We start from the raw sequence: 22,024 nt of genomic DNA, 5'->3' as shown, positions 1-22,024 counted from the left end.
CAATCATGGTTAATTCATTTTGCTGGTATGACAATATATTCAGTCTAGATATTTACAGGCTTTCTAAGGATTAGCCAGATACTCACATGAATAAACCCTCAAGAGTTTAACCTCATCCTCTTAAGCTTCACACACTACAATGCGAGCTATAACTGGCAAGCACAGTCAAGGAGAGAAATAAACAAGCATCTTGCTAATCCTTTAGCCAATCACCTCATGCAAAGCGATCCAGTTAGGAGGCAGACATCTCAATCCACTGATGCTGGCTCAGAGCAAACAGACCTTTGACAGAATGTTCAGATATCAGAAACGATTATGAAAGAATAGATCACAGCTATTAGATGTTGGCAAAAAAAAAAGTGCCATTAAATGATTCTGTCAGGCAACTATAGATATTGGATGTTAAAAAGCAGCAGCACAGTGAAGATGTAAGAATAGAACAGCATAGTTGAATAATAATTTGTACCCAAAAAAATGCCAGATTCTCAATCTAAAATTTGTGAAGAGGGATTATCCATCAGCTCAAATTGTACAAGCAATGAATGACAGTCAAATCTGTTTTGGTGAGATTTTACATTTTTATAGGTTGTTTTTTTTTTTTTTTTTTTTTTAATATATACAAATTTAATAGTCCCCCCTTGTACCATTTCTAGCCTATTTATATCCTTCTGGAGATTCATATCAGTGGTATCTAATATTCAATCACCGTCACAGTGCAAATTTATGCATGTAGAAGAAAAAAAAAAAAATTCAGACTATGGTATTTTACTAACAAAAGCGAGTCATTTTGTGTACAATTAACCTTGGGATTTTTGCATTTTGGACTGGTTTGATGGGCCTTTTGGTTCTTCTCAGACATTCATATGTTTATGGTGTAAGGCATTGTTTGTAAAAGCAAGCCATGTACATAAATATATATTGCACATTTGTCCAACTGTACAAAAATATTTAGGCCATCACCACAAATATGGCACTACTGGGAAATCAAACCTCACATTGGAAGGAGAATTGCGTCTAGCTCATTTGCATTATAAAAACTCATGATCTTTCACACTCAGAATGGCTGTCTAAACCGTTAAATTACTATTTCTTTTCATAGTGTGAAAGACGCTGCTCCTTAGGAGTATGGCCCCGCTCTATTGTTCTGTGTACTAAGTCGGCCCATTGAACAATACTGACAGCTGCTATCAAACCGGGCAGCATTTACTTTCAGTGCAGCTGCTGCTTGTAGTAACAGACAAGCTCCCAAAGCTTCCTCCCCTCTGGGGGAGACAGGTTGACACACTGCATGTTCAATGAAGGGGCGCAAAGGTCCACCAAATTGTCAACCCAATTTTCCGCTATTCTGGTTTTCCAGGATGCACAGTGTCTCTTTCAGGCAAATCAGGCATACGTCAGAGCATAAAACATAGCATGGAATGAGATTGTTTTTCTTATGTTGTTTATTTAACTAGTTAATAAATAATAAAGAAAAAAGCCTAACGGCAAATGAGTGGCTCTGTGAGAAACACATATGTACATATACGTAGATCTATATCGATCATTAAAAGATAAGCAATGTTAACCTAATATTGTCTGAGTGGATGCATTGCGTTTTTTTCCTCTTCTTTAATGCCCTTATTCCAGTGCACGTTTAGATTTACAGGAGTTTCACTGTGTGCACACCATTATGCATTTGTGCTTCAGACCAGGTTCAATAACCGTTTGGATGCTGAGCTGATGCTATCATTTGGGGTGAAAATTAAGAGTTTGGAGGAAGGGAGGAGGCGTGGAGACTGCTAGGGGGAGGGAATGTTTATGCAAGGATAAGCTGTCAAGTGTAATAAAGCAGCTTGAATAAAAATGTAAGCTGAAAATCCACTGAAGCTCCCCATTTCAGGGAGGAAAAAGCTATTAAAAGGAAATGAAGGTCACCCTCCCAGTTTATTTCACCTAATTGACTGCCAATGGCTTACCACAGGCAAACCAACTGCAGATCTGCAATTGAGAAACTGATGAAAGGAGAGTTTTCATGCTGAGACTCATTCTTTTATGAGCACTAATCCTCCCGCGCTCTTCTGGTTTTTTTTTTTCTTCCATCTCCAGTTGGGATGTAATTTTAAGCACAGATGGATTAACTGGTCCCATTGTCTGCAGACGTCATTGGACTATGGCACTGTTAATCCATACAGCAGCATGTCTAATTATCATTACAAAGTGTCTGAGGGAACCATAAAGACCAGCGGGGCATCTTCTCACAAGCAATTAACATAAATTGATAAATGAGTAATTTGAATCAGCTCAAGCCGCTCACATGAATAAAACCAGAAAGGACAGCTCCTTGTTTCTGCTACTTTTTTTTTTTTTTTTTTTTTTTTTTTTTTAAGATTACATTAGAAGGGCAGGGAAACAAAAAAAAAAAAAAAAGTAAAAACAGAAATCCTCAAGAGTTTGTGTGGCGGGAATAACTGAATTCACACAGAGGAAGGAATGCATGGTTCACTGAACTCATTAATGTGTAACAAATGCCCTGTGAGTGACAAGCTGTCTGACAAGACAGTATTAACCAATCAGCATATTTATTAAAAAAAAAAAATCCATTAAAAACACCAAACAATGTTATGTCATGCAATTAAACATGTTGTTGAAAGGAGTGACAAGCAGATCTATGTGGAGGCCAATTTAATACTGTACTTGAGGACAAGGAAGAGGGAGGAAAGGGAATAGCTGACCAGGTCTCAAGGGACCTATTTATCAAAGTCTATCCAAGAAAGGAAAAAAAAAAACTCGGACAGGACATACACAACATGATTATCGTGTGTGTGTGTGTGGGGGGGGGGGGGGAATCCTATTATAAAGAATGGAATATCAATCTGGTAATGAAGGTGCAATTTGACTTCTTGCAGAAAATATACTTTGCTGGTTAATCCCTATACAATTTAGATTTCTGTTCACCAATGCGAGACGTGCATGATTTGCATAACCACGGTCACTGTGAAAGGTAAACTACAAGGCAGACAAATTAGTCAGCAAACCTGAGTTAGGAGGTTACACACTAATACAAGACAAATAAATGCAACACAAAATGGCAGAAGTCAGTTTGTTTAGGTTTGCATTGCAACATCAGAAAGTTGTTTTTTTTTGGCAAAGCATATGCAGTAAAAAAAAAAAAATCATCTTTAAAAACCATTAAAAAATAGCTAGAGAGCAAATAACATGCAAGACAAAAGCAGAGTAACCCCTTGCATCTTTAACCTTAAACACATTAAAAACACCCTAAAGTAAAAATCAAATTAATCATAAAAATGTTTAATTATACATAGACAAAAAGATTGCAATAACCTATTTGGCTTGATTTCCATTCAGTTTACATGTGCAAACTTTTTTTTTCACTGCGCCCAAGAGGAGCCAAAAAATTGACCTAGTAACATGCCCAAACGTTTCCTGGTTAAGACTGGAGCACATTTGCATATGCCTCTAACTCGCTACAACACTGTAAATTGGAAAGAGTAAAAAAGGTTTTCTCAGAGGTATGTCCCTGAACTGCAAAATAATGCAAATTGAATATGCTTTAACGCGTGTAAATAGCATGAAGGCGTTTTGAACTGCTGTGCTTAACTGCCAATATATAACAAAAAAATGACAAAAGGCCCCATTAACGCTTTTTTGACAGGCCACATTCGTCTATAATTGGAACAAAGTTTAGATGTAAACAAATTTAAATCACGTGATCATGCATGCAATCGCAAGATTTCAATGATGGGATCAGGTCAGGGGGGAGTGCCTATGACGGTAGGCACGCCCTCCAAGCCACGATCCCATTCAGCAAGTGTGTTTGGCTTCAGTACAGTCAAATGGCTAGGAACTTCGCTGCCGTCCTAACGGCACAGCGCAGTTAGGGCGGCATGGAACGTCCTAACGTCAGGAAGAGGTTAACCATTTTTACCTCTATATTTACGTTCTATGCATGCCTCTGCAGACTGCTCCTTATCTCTCAGTTCTTTTGACAGACTTGCATTTTATCCAATCAGTGCTAACTCAAATAACTGCACCAAGATAAAGGAGGCCTTCAACATCTTAGAATAAGTGAGTCTATCTAGGTTTACCTTTCAACAAAATACCAAGAGAACAAAAGAAAAATTTGATAACACTAAATTGGAAAGCGGTTTAAAATTACATGCCCTATCTGAATCATGAAAGTTTAATTTTGACTTGACTGTTCCTTTCATGTGTTTCCAATGAGCAGCAGAGTATAAAATGTATGAGACATTGCTTCTATAGGTTGAATTTTGTACATGAAAAAGCTTCAAAACCAATCAAAATGGATCAAGCTTGTGGGGAAATCAAATATCCTTATTATATCACTTTCTGTACAGACAAATGCTTCATTATCTTATCTCTGCCTGTATACCAAATCTCAATACTTAGAAAGAACAATTGGAAATTAACATTTTATTACTGATCTCATCTACTATTTCCCCTACCTCCCACTGGGAGTGTATTTTTTCTGCAGCCTATGTTACACAGCTTTTTTTTTTTCATAGCCCATACTTATGTAGACAAATTTTCACTATAGGTAAGAATACCACAGGCAAAATAAGCTACTTAAAATGCTGATATAAAAAGGTAAAAAGGAGCTACTTGTAAACAATTTATTACACTCCAGCAGGTAGAATGGTAAGTGGAAACAAATTAAAGAAGAGAAAAAAACTGCAGGGTCACTGGCAGATAAGTGGAACCCCCAACATTTCATAATATATAAAACATTCCCACTAGTTATGTAATGGAACATCTGTTTAATATGACAGAAAAATAAAACCAGGTATGTAGCCTAATTTTAGACACAAATTAAAATGTTTGTTTAGCATAAAACAAAAAATCTAACAATTTGTTTTATACTTGACCATTTGCCATTCTTAATATTAGACTTCACCCACAAGTGACTTTACATATACACATCCCTCTGCAAAAGTCTTAGGCCACCATTAGATTTGTTGTTTTACCAATGGTATAACAACCATATATAATTATTCTTCTTAGCCTCTTTATTAGAATACAACCAGAAAATACAGGATATTTGTATGCAGTATTAAAAAAAAATAAAAAATAAAAATCAGAAAAAATGTATTTTAGTGTGACCTCCCCTTACACTTGAGCAACATCAGGAACCTGGCTCTCGTAACCCTTAATGGAACCCTAATTAATGTCATTGCCAACTCTTGTATTTGTCCCACTATTTCATGTCAAAATTACTGCTTTGAAAAAAGGTCTATTAAACCAGGTTTGTGAAAGACATGCTTGAGCATTACATACATTCATTGGAAGCTTGCTAATAAGACCAACTTTAAATCACATTATTCCATTTAAAATGCCAAATATAACAGAATTTGACAGACATAAAATCATACTTTTGCATCAGCAAGGCCACTCTCAAAAGGTAAAACGGCAAATAAACTGGATATTCAAGATGTGGTATCGGCATTCAAGCTGTTATAAAGACATTTAAAGAAACAGGAGAGGTCAAGGACAATAAAAAAAATGACTGAAAGGCCAAGAAAGTGTTCAAAATCTGATGAGAGGTTTCTCAGTTTCTTCTTTGAGAGACCGGAAGAAGTCCAGCAAGGACCTGACTCAACATCTGGCAGGTTCATGGAGATGCCAAGTTGACCCTTCTAAAGTCTGAAGGAGGTTTATAAGGAATGCTCTTTGTGGAAGGGTAGCAGCCAAGAAACAGGGAACAGGGTGAAAAGGTTAAGATATGTTAAAGTTCAAAGATTGAAATGAAGATCAGTGGAAGAGCGCATTATTGTGTGACAAGTCCAAATTTGACATTACTGGGTCTAATCGTCGCCAATATGTGAGAAGAGTTGGAGAGAGATGGAAGAATAAGTGCTTGCGGCCTTCAGTGAAACATGGTGGAGGGTCTGTCCTGGTTTAGGGCTTGATTTCTGCCAGTGGTGTTGGCGATATGGTCCGAATTGATGGGATCATGAATGCTGAAAAGTACAGACAGGTTTTAATTCATCATGCCATTCCTTCTGGAAAGCGCCTGATTGGGAATAGTTTTATTTTTCAGCATAACGATCCCAAGCACACTGCTATCGCAGTGAAAGCATATTTGCAGTGAAAGCATATTTGGAGAGAAACACAGCTGACAAAACACTGACAGTCATGGACTGGTCTCCACAGAATGTAGAACTGAATATTATAGAGGCAGTATTGGATCACCAAGACAGAGAAAGAAATAAGAGAACCTAAAGAACTCTGGTATAATATACTAGAAGATTACTTCAGAAAACGTCAGGACAGTCTGACCCAAAAGAGTTCAAGATGTGCTTAGTGCCAGGGGAGGGTGCACTAAATACTGACTTTTGCCTGAAGAAGCCATTTTGTTTTGAAAATTATGTTTTTGCATATTTTGTGTTTATATTTCCTGTTTGCATCTTAATAAAGAGACCAAAAAATAAATATGGATAGTCAAAAAAAAACAACTTTGCTAAAACAAGAAATCGAATGGTGTCCTAAGACTTTTGCACAGTACCATACATACACAAGACAGACTGACTGACTGACTGACACTGAGGGGGGGGTCACAATTTTTTTGATTAAAGGAACACTCAAGTCAACATTAAACTTTCATTATTCAGATAGAGCATGCAATTTTAAACAACTTTCCAATTTACTTCCATTAACAAAATGTGCAGTGTATTTTTATATTTAAAGGGCCATAATACCAAAATGTTTAAACACTTGAAAGTGATGCAGCATAGCTGTAAAAAGCCAACTAGAAAATACCACCTGAACATCTCTATGTACAAAAGAATGATATTTTACCTCAAAAGTTTCTCAGTAGCCACCTCCCATTGTAAAGGATTTCTAAGCAGCATATTAGTGTGTCTGTCCTGGGACAGTTTAGGGGATGAGCATCGTGCACTCTCATATTTCCCTATTCAGCTTACTATGAAATCTCATGAGAGAACAGTAAAAGAGTTCATGACCTCAGCACTGCTGATGCTGATTGGCTGCTGTTCATTTCTTCATTTTTTTTTTACCTGCAGCTGGGCTACAGCCGAGTATAACTTTTTACACAGAACTTACTCTGCTGAGCTGAGGAGACTGAGGTAAAATATCTTCCTTTTTTACATAGAGATGCTCAGGTGATATTTTCCTGTCAGCTTTTTACAGTTATACTGCATCAGTTTCAAGTGATTTAGCATATGAGTATTATGTCCCTTTAAACTTTTAGAGTCACCAGCTCCTACTGAACATGTGCAAGAATTCACAGAATAAAACGTGTATGCATTTGTGATTGGCTGATGGCTGTCACATGGTACAGGGGGAGTGGAAATAGACATAACTTAAAATTGTCAGAAAAAAAATCTGCTACTCATTTTAAGTTCAGACTAAGTGCTATTGCATTGTTATCTTGCATTTGTTGATTATGCAAATCTACTGTGTTGACTGGTCCTTTAACCTTTTAGCGCCGTTATGGCATTCTATTCCGTCCAAATGGCGCTGGGCTTTAGTGCCGCTAGGATGAAATACGGCATAGCTGTTTGGCTGTCCTGAAGTCAACGGCGCTTCCTGGATGTGATCGCGGTCTGGAGGGCATGCCTAGAGTCATAGGGATGCCCCCCTGACCCAATCCCATAATTGAACTCTCAGGATTTCAATTTGTCTACATCGGAAAGTTGTTCAGATTTAGACATTATGACCCTGTCATGAAAGGGTTAAGTATTGTAATTTGGATTTTAATTACAATTTTATTCAAATATTTCTTCAACATACATTTATTTTTATGATATATTCCCATAGCAAAACATCTCTTTCAAACCCCAAGGCAGATAGAAAGATTTCATGGAACAGCAGGACAAAAACAGGACTGTCAGATATTGTCAGTACACACACACCGGTCTGATACACACACACACAAACACACTTTAGGTACAAGTTAAATTACCTTTAAAAAGCTACATTTCATTTGGATTACAAATTCTGTCATGCTTGATATTTTGTCAACACAAACTCAATTTTTATTTTAATTAAAGAGACATTGTACACTAGATTTTTCTTTGTATACATGTTTTGTAGTCTATTCATTCATATAGCCCACCTGGGAGTTTTTTTTTTTAAACAATGTATTGTTTTCATTATTTTAAACAACACTGTGCTGATTTTGAGACTCCTAACCAATCCCTAAAACAACAGATGTTACTTCTGTTTGCGTAATCTGTCTTTTCATATGCAGGGGGGAGTTTCTGCTCGTCCTGCTTTCACAGCCCCTTTCAATGGGTGTCCCAGCCTAACCTCGTCAACACTGACACATTGGGAGCTTCTAAGTTAGTTTTTAAAAGGTTTAGATCAATATCTGTGCATATTATTTATAGTAATGTCTGTTAAATGCAGTTGTATGAAAATTGATGTTCACTGCCCCTTTAAAGAGAAATACCACAGCAAAGAGCTATAAAATGATTTTTGGCCAGAGGCTCAGATGAACTTTCTAGAGTCTACTTTAGACAAAAGGATAAATGAATACTCTTGTAAGAAATAAAAACGCTGCGCAACATATTTACTTTTTGGTTCAGTAACTGTCAATCTATAAATTTTGTTTATTAGCAAAAACAAAGTTCATGCAAAACTTCATCTCATCCTAAAAAAAACAAAACGACTGGAATTTAGGGCTACAATTTACCTCATATTAAAAAGTGGAAGAAAACTAAAGAACATTTCTTGAAATGATTCAGATACAGCATACAAATTTCAAACAAACAACTTTCTAATTTACTTATATTATATCATTTTCTTCACTTTTGGCATCCTGTGTCCAAGGAGCAGCGATGCACTACTGGGAGCTAGCTGAACACATATGGTGAGCCAATAACAAGAGGCATATATGTGAAGCCATCAATCACCAGCTAGTGCATTATTGCTCCTGAGTCTACCTAGGTATGTTCTTTAACAAAGTATCAAAAGAGCAAAGCAAATTACATAAAAGCAAATAGGAAAGTTGAAATAAATAATAATTAATAATGTATGCTTTATCTGAATCATGAAAAGTTTTTAATTTTGACTTTTACTGTACCTTTAAGAAAAATACAAGCAAGGTGTCCATTTTTCAAACAAAGAGCTATATTATGAAAGTGTAATATACCCAAGGAATAATTGAACATATTATATTAAATGCAATATTTAAATATATAAAACAATAAAACAAGTAAGAAAGCTTGGTATACACACTGTAGGAGGTAGACCTGGAAGGCCACGTACCCCGATGATGGCATTCAGCTCAGCCATTGTCACTTGTTTGGCACGCTCTACAGCTTGAGCCACTTGCTGTTGATGCTGCAAATAAAAATGGCAAATCTAAAGTTAAAATCTTGCGAGCAAAGTTAATTGCTAAAAACTGGCTTAAAAGGGTATTTTTGCAGATATTAAAAAGGGACCATAAAAAACACCTTGGGCAGACTTGAGAACCTCTACATGGCTCTGCTCCAAAGGGGCAGCATACACTATGTCTGCTGCCCAGGTGTATCATACATACACACGTGTGTATGCCGCCCTCTTTCCTCATGTGACCAATTACATGAGAGAAGGGCCTGTCAAATCAGGGTGATTTATATCCGCCAACTCAGAGTTGTCTGGGAGGGTAAGAAGCAACTGTAAGCCAGCCCCGCAAGGGCTCAAAAGCAGCATAAATTGCTTAGACCTCCTTGTAATTACAATATTTACATGCCAAGTGTGAAAAGATTTAATATACCTTAATACCTTATTTACCATTTGCTATTCTTAAAGGGAAATTAAACAATGTTTTATTTCATGATTCAGATAGAGCATGCAATTTTAAACAAACTTTCTGACTTACTTCTATTACCAAATTGTCTTCGCTCTCTTAGTATCTTTCGTTGAAAAGCCAGGGAGTAAGCTCAGGAGTGTGCACGTTTCTATAGCACTATTTGGCAGCAGTTTTGCAAGAATGTTATCAATTTGCAAGAGCACTAGAATGCAGCACTATTTCCTGCAATGAAGTTCTCCAGACACCTACCTAGGTATCTAAGCATAGAAAAAAAGCAAATCTGATAATATAAGTAAATTGGAAACTTTAAAAATGATATGCTCTGTCTGAATCAATATATATATATATATATATATATATATATATATATATATATATATATATATATATATATCCCTTTAAGAACTCCAAAGATGATGCTGCAGTCTTTTCAAATTTGAATTACTGTTGTGATTCAGTCTTGTGTCTAAGGATCTGTGAGCAGAATGACTGCCTAGGCTAAAAAGGTGAACTACATGAGGATTTGTATCAGTTGTGGCCAAAACAATAGTTGTAATATAGTATGATCCACAACACAATTCTTGCATTTCTGATTGTAGCTCTCAAGTAGAGCACAGCTGGTGACTGGTAGGGTCATGTACACCTCTGATTAACTGGCCAGCTACACCCTGCAAAGAAGCTATAATCCTGGGATACCAAATACAAAAAAACAAATAAATTACATGCGCTAGCTAATGCCACTAATTAGAGAAAATAACATTTGCTTTAGAATGCCCCTTTAAAAAGCAACAAACACACAGCTAGTTTATAGTGAACTTTAAATGAGAATAAAAGAAATTGCTTTTAAGGGGCTATCATTTTATATAAACCTAGATTTAAAACTCAGCATTTCAACAATGCATAAAATGTTTGCTTATTGAAAAATAAACAATATATATTCATTATTTTGCTGCCTTTTGCTGTAGAATACTTCTGAAAATTGTACGTGTTCCACTTCTCCCCAGGGACACGTTGGTTAATACTTTTAGCTAAAATGTATCTGAGGTTTGTTTACCCCCTCCTACCTAACATTCTCAGTACCGATTGTTTTCTTTTAAAGGTAAATTATAAGTTTTGCATCATCATAACAAAAGTATTCTTTGCAATAGAAGTGAGCATACAAGGTAGTTTAAGTGTTAAAGGGACAGTCTAGTCAAAATTAAAACATTATTCAGATAGGACATGTAATTTTAATCAACTTTTCAATTTACTTTTATCATCAAATTTGCTTTTTCTCTTGGTATTACTTAGTTGAAACTAAACCTAGGTAGGCTAGAATGCTAATTTCTAACCCCTTGAGGGCTGCCTCTTATCACATGCTTTTTAACCTTTTAAAGCCGTTATGCCGTTCTATTTCGTCATAATTAGACTGGGCTTTAAAGCCGTTATGACGGAATAGAACGTCATAGCTAATGGCTGTCCTAAAGCCTTCAGTGCTGTCAGGATTTGATCGCGGTCTGGAGAGCGTTCCTAGGGTTGTAGGGACGCCCCCAGGCGCGATCCAATAATTGAAATCTTGGGATCGTGTGCACGATTGCGTGGTTTCAATTTGTCTACATCGGAACAGTTGTTTCGATGTAGGCACTTTAGCCCTGACACGAAAGGGTTAAATTGCTTTTCACAACAAGAGACTTGATAGTTCATGTGGGCCATACAGATAACACTGTTCAGGCACAGAAAGTTATTTAAGATTTAGCACAACACAATGCTAAATGCAAGTCAAAGATAATAGTCATGTGATCAGGGGGCTGTCAGAAGGTTCTTAGATACAAGGTAATCACAGAGGTAAAAAAGTATATTAATATAACTTAATTATCCAAAACTGGGGAATGGACAATAAAGGGATTATGTATCTTTTAAACAATACAAATTATATTGTAGACTGTCCCTTTAATAGTATTGTATATATAAATATTAGGGATGCCCTTCGGAAATATAATAAAGCTGAATCGATGCTAAACCACCTTAACGGCATAGAAGAGGGCAGGCTACCCCAGCGTACATGCAATATCTGTGTATCAGTGTGCGATTGGTTATCAAGTGTTCTTTTTCTCTGGGGACAGGGAAATCAGGGGGGGGAATGCTCATTTAACAAATTAAAGCTGCATTATTCATTGCAGAATTATCAGACATGAAGGTACATTGCTAACAACTGTAATGTCCCTTTAAGAATGAGAACTGCAGCTGCATAAATAAACATTCCTACATCAGCTTTAGAAGTGAAAAAATCAAGGCTTGCTTTGATAGTCATTTTGCAGTTTTTGCTCTAAGATCTGTGTGAGTCAGTGTTCCTGTATCTGCAGCTTGGCCAGCAATCTGTTAGATGAAATAGCAGGGGTTCTGCACACCATAACTAGAACAGATGTTCTTCACACTTATGCTTCGTGATAAAATTAACATTGTAAAGCTAACTAATTTGCAAACAGAGAAGTAGCATAATTGCACATTAGCAGCCAGCATTTTTTACTTACTTCCTGAGAAAGAAATGGGATGACTTGTGCACATATTGTGTTTAATCGCTTGGCGATTTCTGTCTACAAGGAAAGAAAGAAAGAAAATGTTACAGTATTTACATTGAAAATAGTTCTACACACTACTTTATAACATTGTAAATAGAAACCTAAAAGATTGTTTACATTTGGTTAAGCCCTCTAACAATAATTGGTTTCCTTGCTGTGATTATCAAATTATAATTGCGGTCATACCTCACCAACCCGAATACTCAATGCATTAAAAGGCTATTTAGTACTTTTTAGTCAAAGTTCTGCATACAGGTTCATACAAAAAATAAAGCATGTTACTGACAAATTGGGTATATACAATCTAATGTTACCTTATGTCAAATAATCAGAACTGACTTCAATTGACCTTTATGAAAAAAAAAAAAAAAACACAACAACAACAACCCTCATTAAAATCAATAAGATCTAAAGAAGTTGATCAGCATCAGTTCCCTGATGAATTACCAGCAGTGGTGTCAAGAGAAATAATAGCTATACACCTTTTTAAAAAGGGAGAGGCAACACTACAAGTGTTATTGTTTAAAAAGATAGATGATGCCTTTACTACCCATTCTGCAGCTTTGCACAAACATTGTTATCAAAATACTTTATAAAATTTAAACCTCTAAATTTCTGCTTGTTTCTAAGCCACTACAGACAGCCTCTTATCACATTCTTTTTTATTTGCTTTTCACAACAGGAGAATACTAGATCATGTGGGCCATAGATAGCATTGTGCTCACGTCCAGGGACTCAGCAAAACACAACACTAATTGGCTAAAATGCAAGTCAAAAGACAAAAAAAAAAAAAGTAATGGAGCTGTCAGAAGATGCTTAGATACAAGGTCATCAGAGGTAAAAAGTATATTAATATAACTGATGGTTGTGTAAAAACTGGTGAACGGGTAATAAAAGGGATTATCCATCTTTTAAAATAAAGATTATGGTGTAGACTGTCCCTTTAAGATCAGGTAGGTTTGGGCATATGCAGTTCAATAACAAAAACCCAAGTGTAGAGAACTAAATCTCGTCTGCAAAAGCTCTGGCAGACAGAACAGTAATAACTGTCCAAGCTCTTTGGCACCACAAACTTCAGTCTACTATGTCAGGAAAAGACCCTTGTATCTGTATGGCAGCTCTCAGTGCATCTCAAGAGCCCTTAATTGTTTATGTTCTTAATGCAAGGTCTCTCGAGTGTGTTCATTTTTAATAGTCAACTCAAGTACACAGCCTATCAAAGCGCTACAACCCAACATCAGTCGTTGGTGCTCTCTACTTGAGCGACTTTCTTGGTTTATTTGCAAATGACTGGCTTTGGCGGCTCCTTCACTCAAGAGCTGCCCTCCTATCTGAAGCATCATTAAAATGAACAGGAAGGAACTGCTGCAGTCTGTAAAATGAAGCACAGACCATCAGGCAAAATCTACTTAGTACTGTTGGATGCTGTTCTTGGCAAACAATAGCTTAAAAGAATTGCCCTTTTGCTCGCATAAGTTTTAACTTGATATGAAGGTCACAGAGTCATAGGAAAACTGTACAAATAAATGACTCTTTAAATAAGTATTTTTCCTGCAAGATGTATAATCCAAAAAAAAAAAAAAAAGTGGAAGTTGTCCCTATCAGGAAGGAACTATTTGTCTCTAGGTATTACTGAGGGGGGTGTTTAAAATATACCAGTACAAAATATATATATATATTTTCAACATTACTTTTTAATGTACTGTAGGTCAAAATGCAATCATACAGATTGGATTTTAATTACCTAAAATATTGATTTTGAGTGAATTAGTGATAAATAGCCTTTTGCTGAAATTTACATAAAAATTAGACTCATTAGTGTATCAGTAGGATATAAAAAGGGCCAGGTTTATTTTAAAAGCATTGTACCAACTTGCACCAATGCTATAAAAATCCTCAGAGCAAACTTTAACCCTTAAAAGTCAGCAGTTTCCAAATCAGCTCAACTATGGAGAAAAAAAAATAGAGAGGCCTGGTTCAATAACTCAAAAGCCTTCTAGACAGAAAAATATGGACTTCCTGCCATTTATACCATGTAACATTGTAAACCACAAAGGAATAAAGGTCAACATTGCACTTTTTGTCATTACTGAATCATTTGAGATAATCTGTGTGGCAGATGAGAGAAAAATCGAAGGCGGTGAGAATGCTGCAAATGGCTTATTGACCTCAAAGCAATTTCCATCTCCATCTGTCTAAAAGCAGACGTGGGGAGAGGGAAAAAACAAAACTCAATATGAAGCATTCTTCATTTTTAGATCTATGCCGTTCATCTTAAATGTTCAGCACTTATTATGTAAAACTAGGAATCCATAAACCGACTGGTTAAGGAGGAGTTACAACATGCAGATCTCACTTTAACCTAGTGATCTGACAAAGCGTTTCTGTAATCCTACTTCAAATCTGTAAATTAAACAATGCTTAATAAGAGATTAAAAATAAAAATATGTCCTACACAATAATAGATTTGAAATGTAAATTCACAGGAACATAAAGACAATTGAAATCCCCTTTGTATAGATGGATAGAAATTTGAAAAAAATAAATAAAATGTCATGAAATGCAAGTGGATTAAAACATTAAAAATAAAAGATGATGCATTTAGAATGTGAAATCCCAACAGTATATCAATGTCAAAAAGGATGTCAAGCTAGGAATCAATGCAGGTATGTGCCACTGCCAAATTTCTCTGCTCCCAGATGAGCTTTAAAATTATTTTATTGCTCAAAATTTAATTTGTTCCAACCCGTGTCTCCATGACAACACTGGCTAACCCTGCAAATCATTTGGGTAATTGGATAACTTATCTCTCTATTGCTCTCAAATCGAATGATTCTGCTAGAATTGTAGCAGCCAATCAAATTTACAGGCCTCTTGAGTAAAAGGCTTAGGAAAGTAGCCACATTCATCTCCTATTTACTGCCATATTAACCAGGATATGACAAACTGCAGAGGTTGGCTTTCAAAAAGCATTTGGGATTAAGAACCGTTATCTTCTCAAATTGAGCCTTCTATATACATGCATTGTTTCTTTTTATGCACTCAACTGTGGTTTCAATATAACGCCTCCAAAATCGAATCAATCTAAACACAAAGCAAAGTCTGGAGCAATACAAAATGTATAGCCTCCCTATAATTTCCATATTTACATTAAAAAAATGACAGCAACTCATTAAGGGATTAGTGCAATGTTTCAACGTCTGCACTAAATGTATTGTTTCATTGTATATATGCTGCTGAAAGAGGGATAAGATTTACTAAAACCATTTTTGGTAATACAAGTAAGTATATTGCAAAAGTGTTTCAAATCAAAACAGAAATGCTCTCAGGCTTGTTTCAGTTAGGAAGCTTTCATGGCATCTTTCTACACTGGGAGAAGATATGACTTTCTTTTAAATAAAAAAGGTAAGCAGCACATCCCCATAATCTGTATCTATTTATTTAGATTAGGTTTATATATCCTCATAGGCTGTGAAAAAGTTTGTTAAACTCCATAACACTCCGCACCATTTTGGATCATTGCCAACTTTTAAACATTCAGTCACTGGATGTGTTTCACTCCTAATTCCAATTTTCTCAGTAATCACACACTGGAAACTGCTCCCAGCAGCTATTGAGCAGACATAGTAAATAACTGTCCAGTTCACTTGCAGCTGTAAATGCTGCTGACACAAAGCCAATTGGCAGGTATAAGGCTCTTGTCAAGATCTTAAGAGCTTTTGCTCTTGTTCATCTTTAGGATGTCAGAACTTTCAACTATAGTTAGAAACAGGATAACCCCTGTGTGTCAGAGGCCTGTGAGACGTCAAAGGCTACTCAGTAGGACAACTAAACTGGTTAACTCTTTACTCCATTGTAATTTACTCTCATAGTCCATGCCATTGCCATGCGCGTGTAATGATTTTTTTTTTTAAATGTTAAACATGCAGTTTAAAGGGCATGTGTGTGCAATAGGTTTACTGATTTAGACATAGCTAGATAAAAGCCAACTAGATTTGGTAATCTCTCCGATCATGTTATATTATCATGAAACAAAATTACACTGTTTTTTGGCTTTTAAATTAAAACTTCCATCCTTAAAGTGAAAGTAAAGTTGCCTGGTTTGCGATCCTCAGTAGCAGTCTTTGGGCATAAATATGACTTTCATTCATCGTTTTTTTTAAATGTAGCTGGAATCAAAGTTATCGCCTTATTTACAAAACTTTATAAACTATCCAAATTCAACCCGTAAATAAATTTAAAAAAATTTACTCCGGGTCACATGTTGTCAACAGCCAATTGAAAATCTGGCAGGTTGGGACCGCTCTATACATCAGAACCCAGAAATATAAGAAGTAGAGGATGGGAGGAGTTGGAATACATACGGTGGAAAGTAGATTTTTAATAAAACTTCTAATTATTGATACATTTATGAAAATAAAGTTAGCGATCATAATATACTAAGGTAGTAGAAAAAATGAATGTGTTCGAAGGGGACCAACTTTACTTTCACTTTAACATTGTGTTAGGAGATCCATGCTAACTTGCAAATACAAAATCCACAAAATAATTCAGGACATAGCCTGACAGATCATGGGGGCCAGGGAACTATTGTTCCCAAAAGTTTCCTTTTCTAGCATCTCTGTATATTTATAAAGGTTTCCTGGCTCCTATAATTGTAAGTTTACTTAATGGCTTCATTGACTCTTCACTTAGGACTGACAGTCACTTACACAGACCAAGGCTGTGCACACGTTGCAATAAGACTACACTGTTCTTTTAGTTTACCTATTGTATGACATCTGCTTACACTACTCTAGTAGCATAGATACAAAAATGTACACCTGTTACAGTTTCAGCTTAGCATCAGCCTTAAAAACTGATATATATTATACATATTAAAAGAAAAAGGGGGGGGGCGACGACATAAGTGTTAGTTAAAACCCCTAAGATCATGCAACATACTGGCGGTTATCAAATGGATGTTGTAGCCTCATTTCCGCAAAATGCGGAACTTTATTCTACTACTTTAATATTTCTCACAGCAATCAACAAAATGTGCAAGAAAGGAAAGAACAACCTTTCCATACCAATTCAAATAATCAATAGTAACATTGTTAGTGCAGACTGCCAAACAAGCAGTATAGGCAATTCACTTGTGTTCTTTAATCTGTTTACTAAAAATCCCAGAGGCCTCACCTAATGCAGTTTGTTTACTCCTTGCAACTAAACATAAACCATAAGTAATCTTACTGCTCATGTTTAGTAATTTACCCTATGCAAACCTTGCAGATAAGCACACATCCTATAGCATGTTAGGAGTCATAAGCACCAGATCACCTGATTTAACACAGGCTCTGTGTTCCAACAATACCCAAAATTGTCCATATTTCAAAATTTAAGTGCAAGATCTATAGCAAAATATGTTTTACTATGTTGCCCATGCAACATAAATATCACCACATTGATGCTTTTTTTCATGGTATGGACTATTGTTTTTGTGAGTTTAGGAAGCGCTACCCTATAAGAATGTCATTAAAAATGTTAGACATTGTCACTGTTTTGTCTAAAAACCTCAGATGGGCAAATGAGAAGATATTACTCAAAATGTAGAGTCAATTTTCTAAAGTGTGTATGTATGTATGTATGTATGTATGTATGTATGTATGTATGTATGTATGTATGTGTGTGTGTGTGTGTGTGTGTGTGTTACAAATATAACCGCACCGTTTTACTAAAAAAAAAAACAAAAAAAAACAACCCTTTCAGGATAGAAGAGTTATGGTAAAAGACTTCAATCATTTTGAATTGACCAGCCCTTATACATACTGAACTGACAGCCTTATTTAGATAACTTACTGTGAGCCACAATCAGGACCAGGAGCAAAAATATGTCCTGCTTGTGAAAATTAGGCTCTAAATAAATATTTTGCAACCCATCTGAGATAGTCTTAACATACCCCTCAAATGGACAACTCTGCTATAAGTCATACAAATTTTGCCTAAACTATGTTTTCTGGACAGACAACCAGAGTTCCAGACTGAATATAATTCAACACAAATCATAAAAGCCATTCCCTGCTGTATCTACCCAATGTGGAGGCTATGTGGCTCTCAGTGAGTTATAAAGCCTCGTTGAAAAAATAATTAGTATTATTCCAGGTCTAATAAACACGCAAAAAATGCCTTAACCCACATAACTTATTTTGCAAGCTAGGAAAAATATTGTTAATGAATAATTGTGAATGACCATCATTTAATAGCATTAAAGGGATGGTAAACTTATTTGTTTATAGTAACAATATTTGTAATCAAAGTAAAAGATTGGCACTTTCAATCATAAATGTAAACGATTAATTTTTTTTTTATAATTACCCTTTCATGTTTTTATATAGGACGCCATTCCTCCGCCTGTAACAGATAATCTATTTCTGTCTTCACTAACGATTCAGTTAATAATAAATGGCCTTGATTCTGTTTGCGCATGCATTATTATTATTAAACTTGCTGGACGCCAAAAGGGGCACTATATGAATGGCTACAGCCTGAATAGTCAGTGAAGACAGAAATAGAGAAACCGTTACGGGCGGAGGAACGGCACAATGTATAAAAACACACAAAAAGGGTAACTTAAAGTGAATGTAAATTTAGATGATAAAGTGCCCGGTTTTTAAATATCCTATTAAAAACAGGGACACTTTAATTCATAAAAAATTACATTTCACTTATGTTGTGAAAATACTTTTAATCTCGACAGCCGCTCCAGCTTCTTCATACATCAGAAAAGACGGATCGGTCTGTGCCTGAACACAGTGTTATCTATATGGCCCATGTGTACGTTCTGTCTCTTTGTGTTGAAGAGATTTAAAAAGCATGTGATAAGAGGCAGCCCTCAAAGGCTTAGAAATTAGCATATGAGCCTACCTATGTTTAGTTTAAACTAACAATACCAAGAGAAAAAGGCAAATTTGATGATAAAAGTAAATTGGAAAGTTGATTAAAAGTAAAAGTCCTATCTGAATAATGAAAGTTTAATTTATACTAGACTGTCCCTTTAAAGTGTCCCTGTTTGTAAATCGGATTTTTATCATCTAAATTTACATTCACTTTAATAAAAAAAAAAAATAAGCATTTACAATGCATTTCATGAATGTGCCCATCTTTCACTTTATGACAACAAATACGGTTACTATAAAACAATGAAGTTTACCATCACTTTAATATCTAGAACTGGAAGCAACTCAATATTATTCTGAAGTAATTCAGAAAATGCCTAATCAATAAAACAATATAATAGTAGTAGCCTCAATACACAGGCTGTTTAATTGCCTTCACGGGCATATAGTTTAAACAGATACCTTCTAACTATTGTGCATGTTTATGACCTTTAAACTAAGTCTACTACCCTCATAAAACATTCCAATTGTAATCAGAGACCAAAGCCAAAGCAACAAACAGAAGACAGCACACAGCTTAATCAGCCTTTTGCATTAGACAAAGGTGTATTGACTAAGTACTCATACTACAAACATCACTATAAGGAAACTTCTGTGTGCATAAGAAGTTAATCAGGTTAGGGATATTTGAATATTGCCTTGGATATTTATTTTTTTATCTATATCTATCTATATATAAAAAAAACACACTTTTCCATCTACATTTTTAACACATGCAGGCACAATTAAAAAAAAAATTATATTTATACAAACATAACTAAAATTTAAGCCGATCAAATTTTCTTTGCTCTCTTGGTATCTTTTGTTGAAAAGCAGGGATGTAAGCTCAGGAGCATGCATGTATGAAATACTGTATGGCAGCAGTTTTGCAAGAACGTTACCAATATGGAAGAGCCCTAGATGGCAGCACTATTACTTACATAGGCATCTCTTCATCAAAGAACACCAAGGGAACAAAGCACATTTAATAGGACTAAAATGGAACATTTCTAAAAATTGTATGTTCTCTCTTAAACACAAAAGAAAATGTTGGGATGCCAGATACATTTAACCTTTTAGCGCCATTATGGCATTTTATTCCGTCCAAACGGCGCTGGGCTTTAGTGCCATTAAAGGAACACAATCAAAATTAAACTTTGATAATTCAGATAGAGCATGCAATTTTAAACAACTTTCCAATTTACTTCCATTAACAAAATGTGCACAGTCTTTTTATATTTAAACTTTGAGTCACCAGCTCCTACTGAGCATGTGCAAGAATAAGCGTGTATGCATTTGTGAATGGCTGTTTGCGGTCACATGGTATGTGTATGCATTTGTGATAGGCTGATGGCTGTCACATGGTACAGGGGGAGTGGAAAAAGACGTAACTTTTAAAATTGTCAGAAAAAAATCCACTACACATTTGAAGTTCAGACAAAATGCTATTGCATTGTCTTGTTATCTTGCATTTGTTGATTATGCAAATGTACTCCGTTGACTGGTCCTTTAAGACAGAATACAATGTCATAGCCGTTTATATGTCCTGAAGCTAACAGCGCTTCCTGGATGTTATCGCGGTCTGGAGGGCGTGCCTAGCCTCTGACCCAATCCCATTATTGTGCACACAATTGCGAGGTTTCAATTGCAGGATTTCAATTTGTCTACATTGGAACGTTGTTTCCAAAGTAGACATTATGACCCTGTCATGAAAGGGTTAAGATATGTATAGAAAACATACACTCTCAAGTTTATTCAGTTTCATCCCTTGGGTTTAAAAGGGACAGTCAACACCAGAATTTTTGTTTAAAAAAAAAAAAAATAATAATAGATGATAATCCCTTTATTACCCATTCCTCAGTTTTGCATAACCAACACAGTTATATAAATACACTTTTTACCTCTGTGATTAACTTGTATCTAAGCCTCTGCAAACTGCCCCCTTATTTTAGTTCTTTTGATAAACTTGCATTTTAGCCAATCAGTGCTCACTCCAGGGTAACTTCACGTGCATGAGCTGTAGTACAATATCTATAGTACAATAAAAACCTCAGCGCTGAGATGGTTACACAAAACAGCTATATAAAGAAAGGATTCCCCAAATCCTTAAGAAACTATAGCAATAGTATAGGGTAAATTACAATGTCTGCTGAAAACTGCAGGCTAGTAATTATATACAGCTGCGCTGCCCAAAAGCAACTAAGTGTGTATAGTATCTGGCTAATACAGAGACCCGAGTAGATGTAACACTATATTTAATATAAAAAAATATATAATTTTCGAATATTTGCGAAGATATAAAGCAGTGCACAGCATAAAAAAAAACACATTATCACATAAAAAAATAATTTCTTATGGTCAAGCATAGACCAATTAACATACACAAAATATATTATTATGAATCTCAGAAGCAGCAATGAATTGCAAGTGAAGTCTGTATTTTAAAAGGAAGTCTTTGGAGACAAATGCCATTTGTTGGTTAAATGGTTAATTGCTAGTATTGCTTAGCGGAGATTGCAAAAACCATCATTAGCAACAGTTGGAAAGATGAAAGGCTGCAAAGTGTGGAAGAGAAGAGGGACAGAGATCACTGGTTGCCGTATGTAGTTGTACCCGGGTCTGTAATCTTCTCTTTTCGCCGGAAAAACTATTTAGAGAGCAACTCCAGGGATACTCCTTTCTCACAGGAACGATTTCAGTGAACTCTCACAACGTCCGTTCAGTATGTCTACTGAAGCCCAAAGGACTCAAAAACAGAGAACAACGCGCACAGCCTTTGT

The 22,024-nt window shown here is 35.8% G+C and overlaps 1 protein-coding gene across 9 annotated transcripts in view; it reads right to left on the bottom strand.

The window, feature by feature from the left end:
* The window catches only part of TLE1 (TLE family member 1, transcriptional corepressor), a 97,256-nt gene that overhangs the window by 63,192 nt on the left and 12,040 nt on the right, over nucleotides 1–22,024 (bottom strand). For 4 of the 9 annotated variants that reach the window (XM_053702460.1, XM_053702461.1, XM_053702462.1 and 1 more), the window contains 2 exons: nucleotides 12,283–12,345; nucleotides 9,217–9,321 (listed from right to left, as the gene is read on the bottom strand). In XM_053702460.1, coding sequence (XP_053558435.1) covers nucleotides 9,217–9,321; nucleotides 12,283–12,345 — 168 coding nt within the window. The remainder of the gene's footprint in view (nucleotides 1–9,216; nucleotides 9,322–12,282; nucleotides 12,346–22,024) is intronic. The other 5 variants (XM_053702463.1, XM_053702464.1, XM_053702465.1 and 2 more) reach the window with 2 other exon arrangements.

This window comes from Bombina bombina, chromosome 2 (assembly GCF_027579735.1).
Source record: "Bombina bombina isolate aBomBom1 chromosome 2, aBomBom1.pri, whole genome shotgun sequence".
Taxonomy (NCBI): domain Eukaryota; kingdom Metazoa; phylum Chordata; class Amphibia; order Anura; family Bombinatoridae; genus Bombina; species Bombina bombina.
The sequence above is the reverse complement of the archived record's forward strand: the minus strand, read 5'-3'. Positions and strand labels throughout refer to the sequence as shown.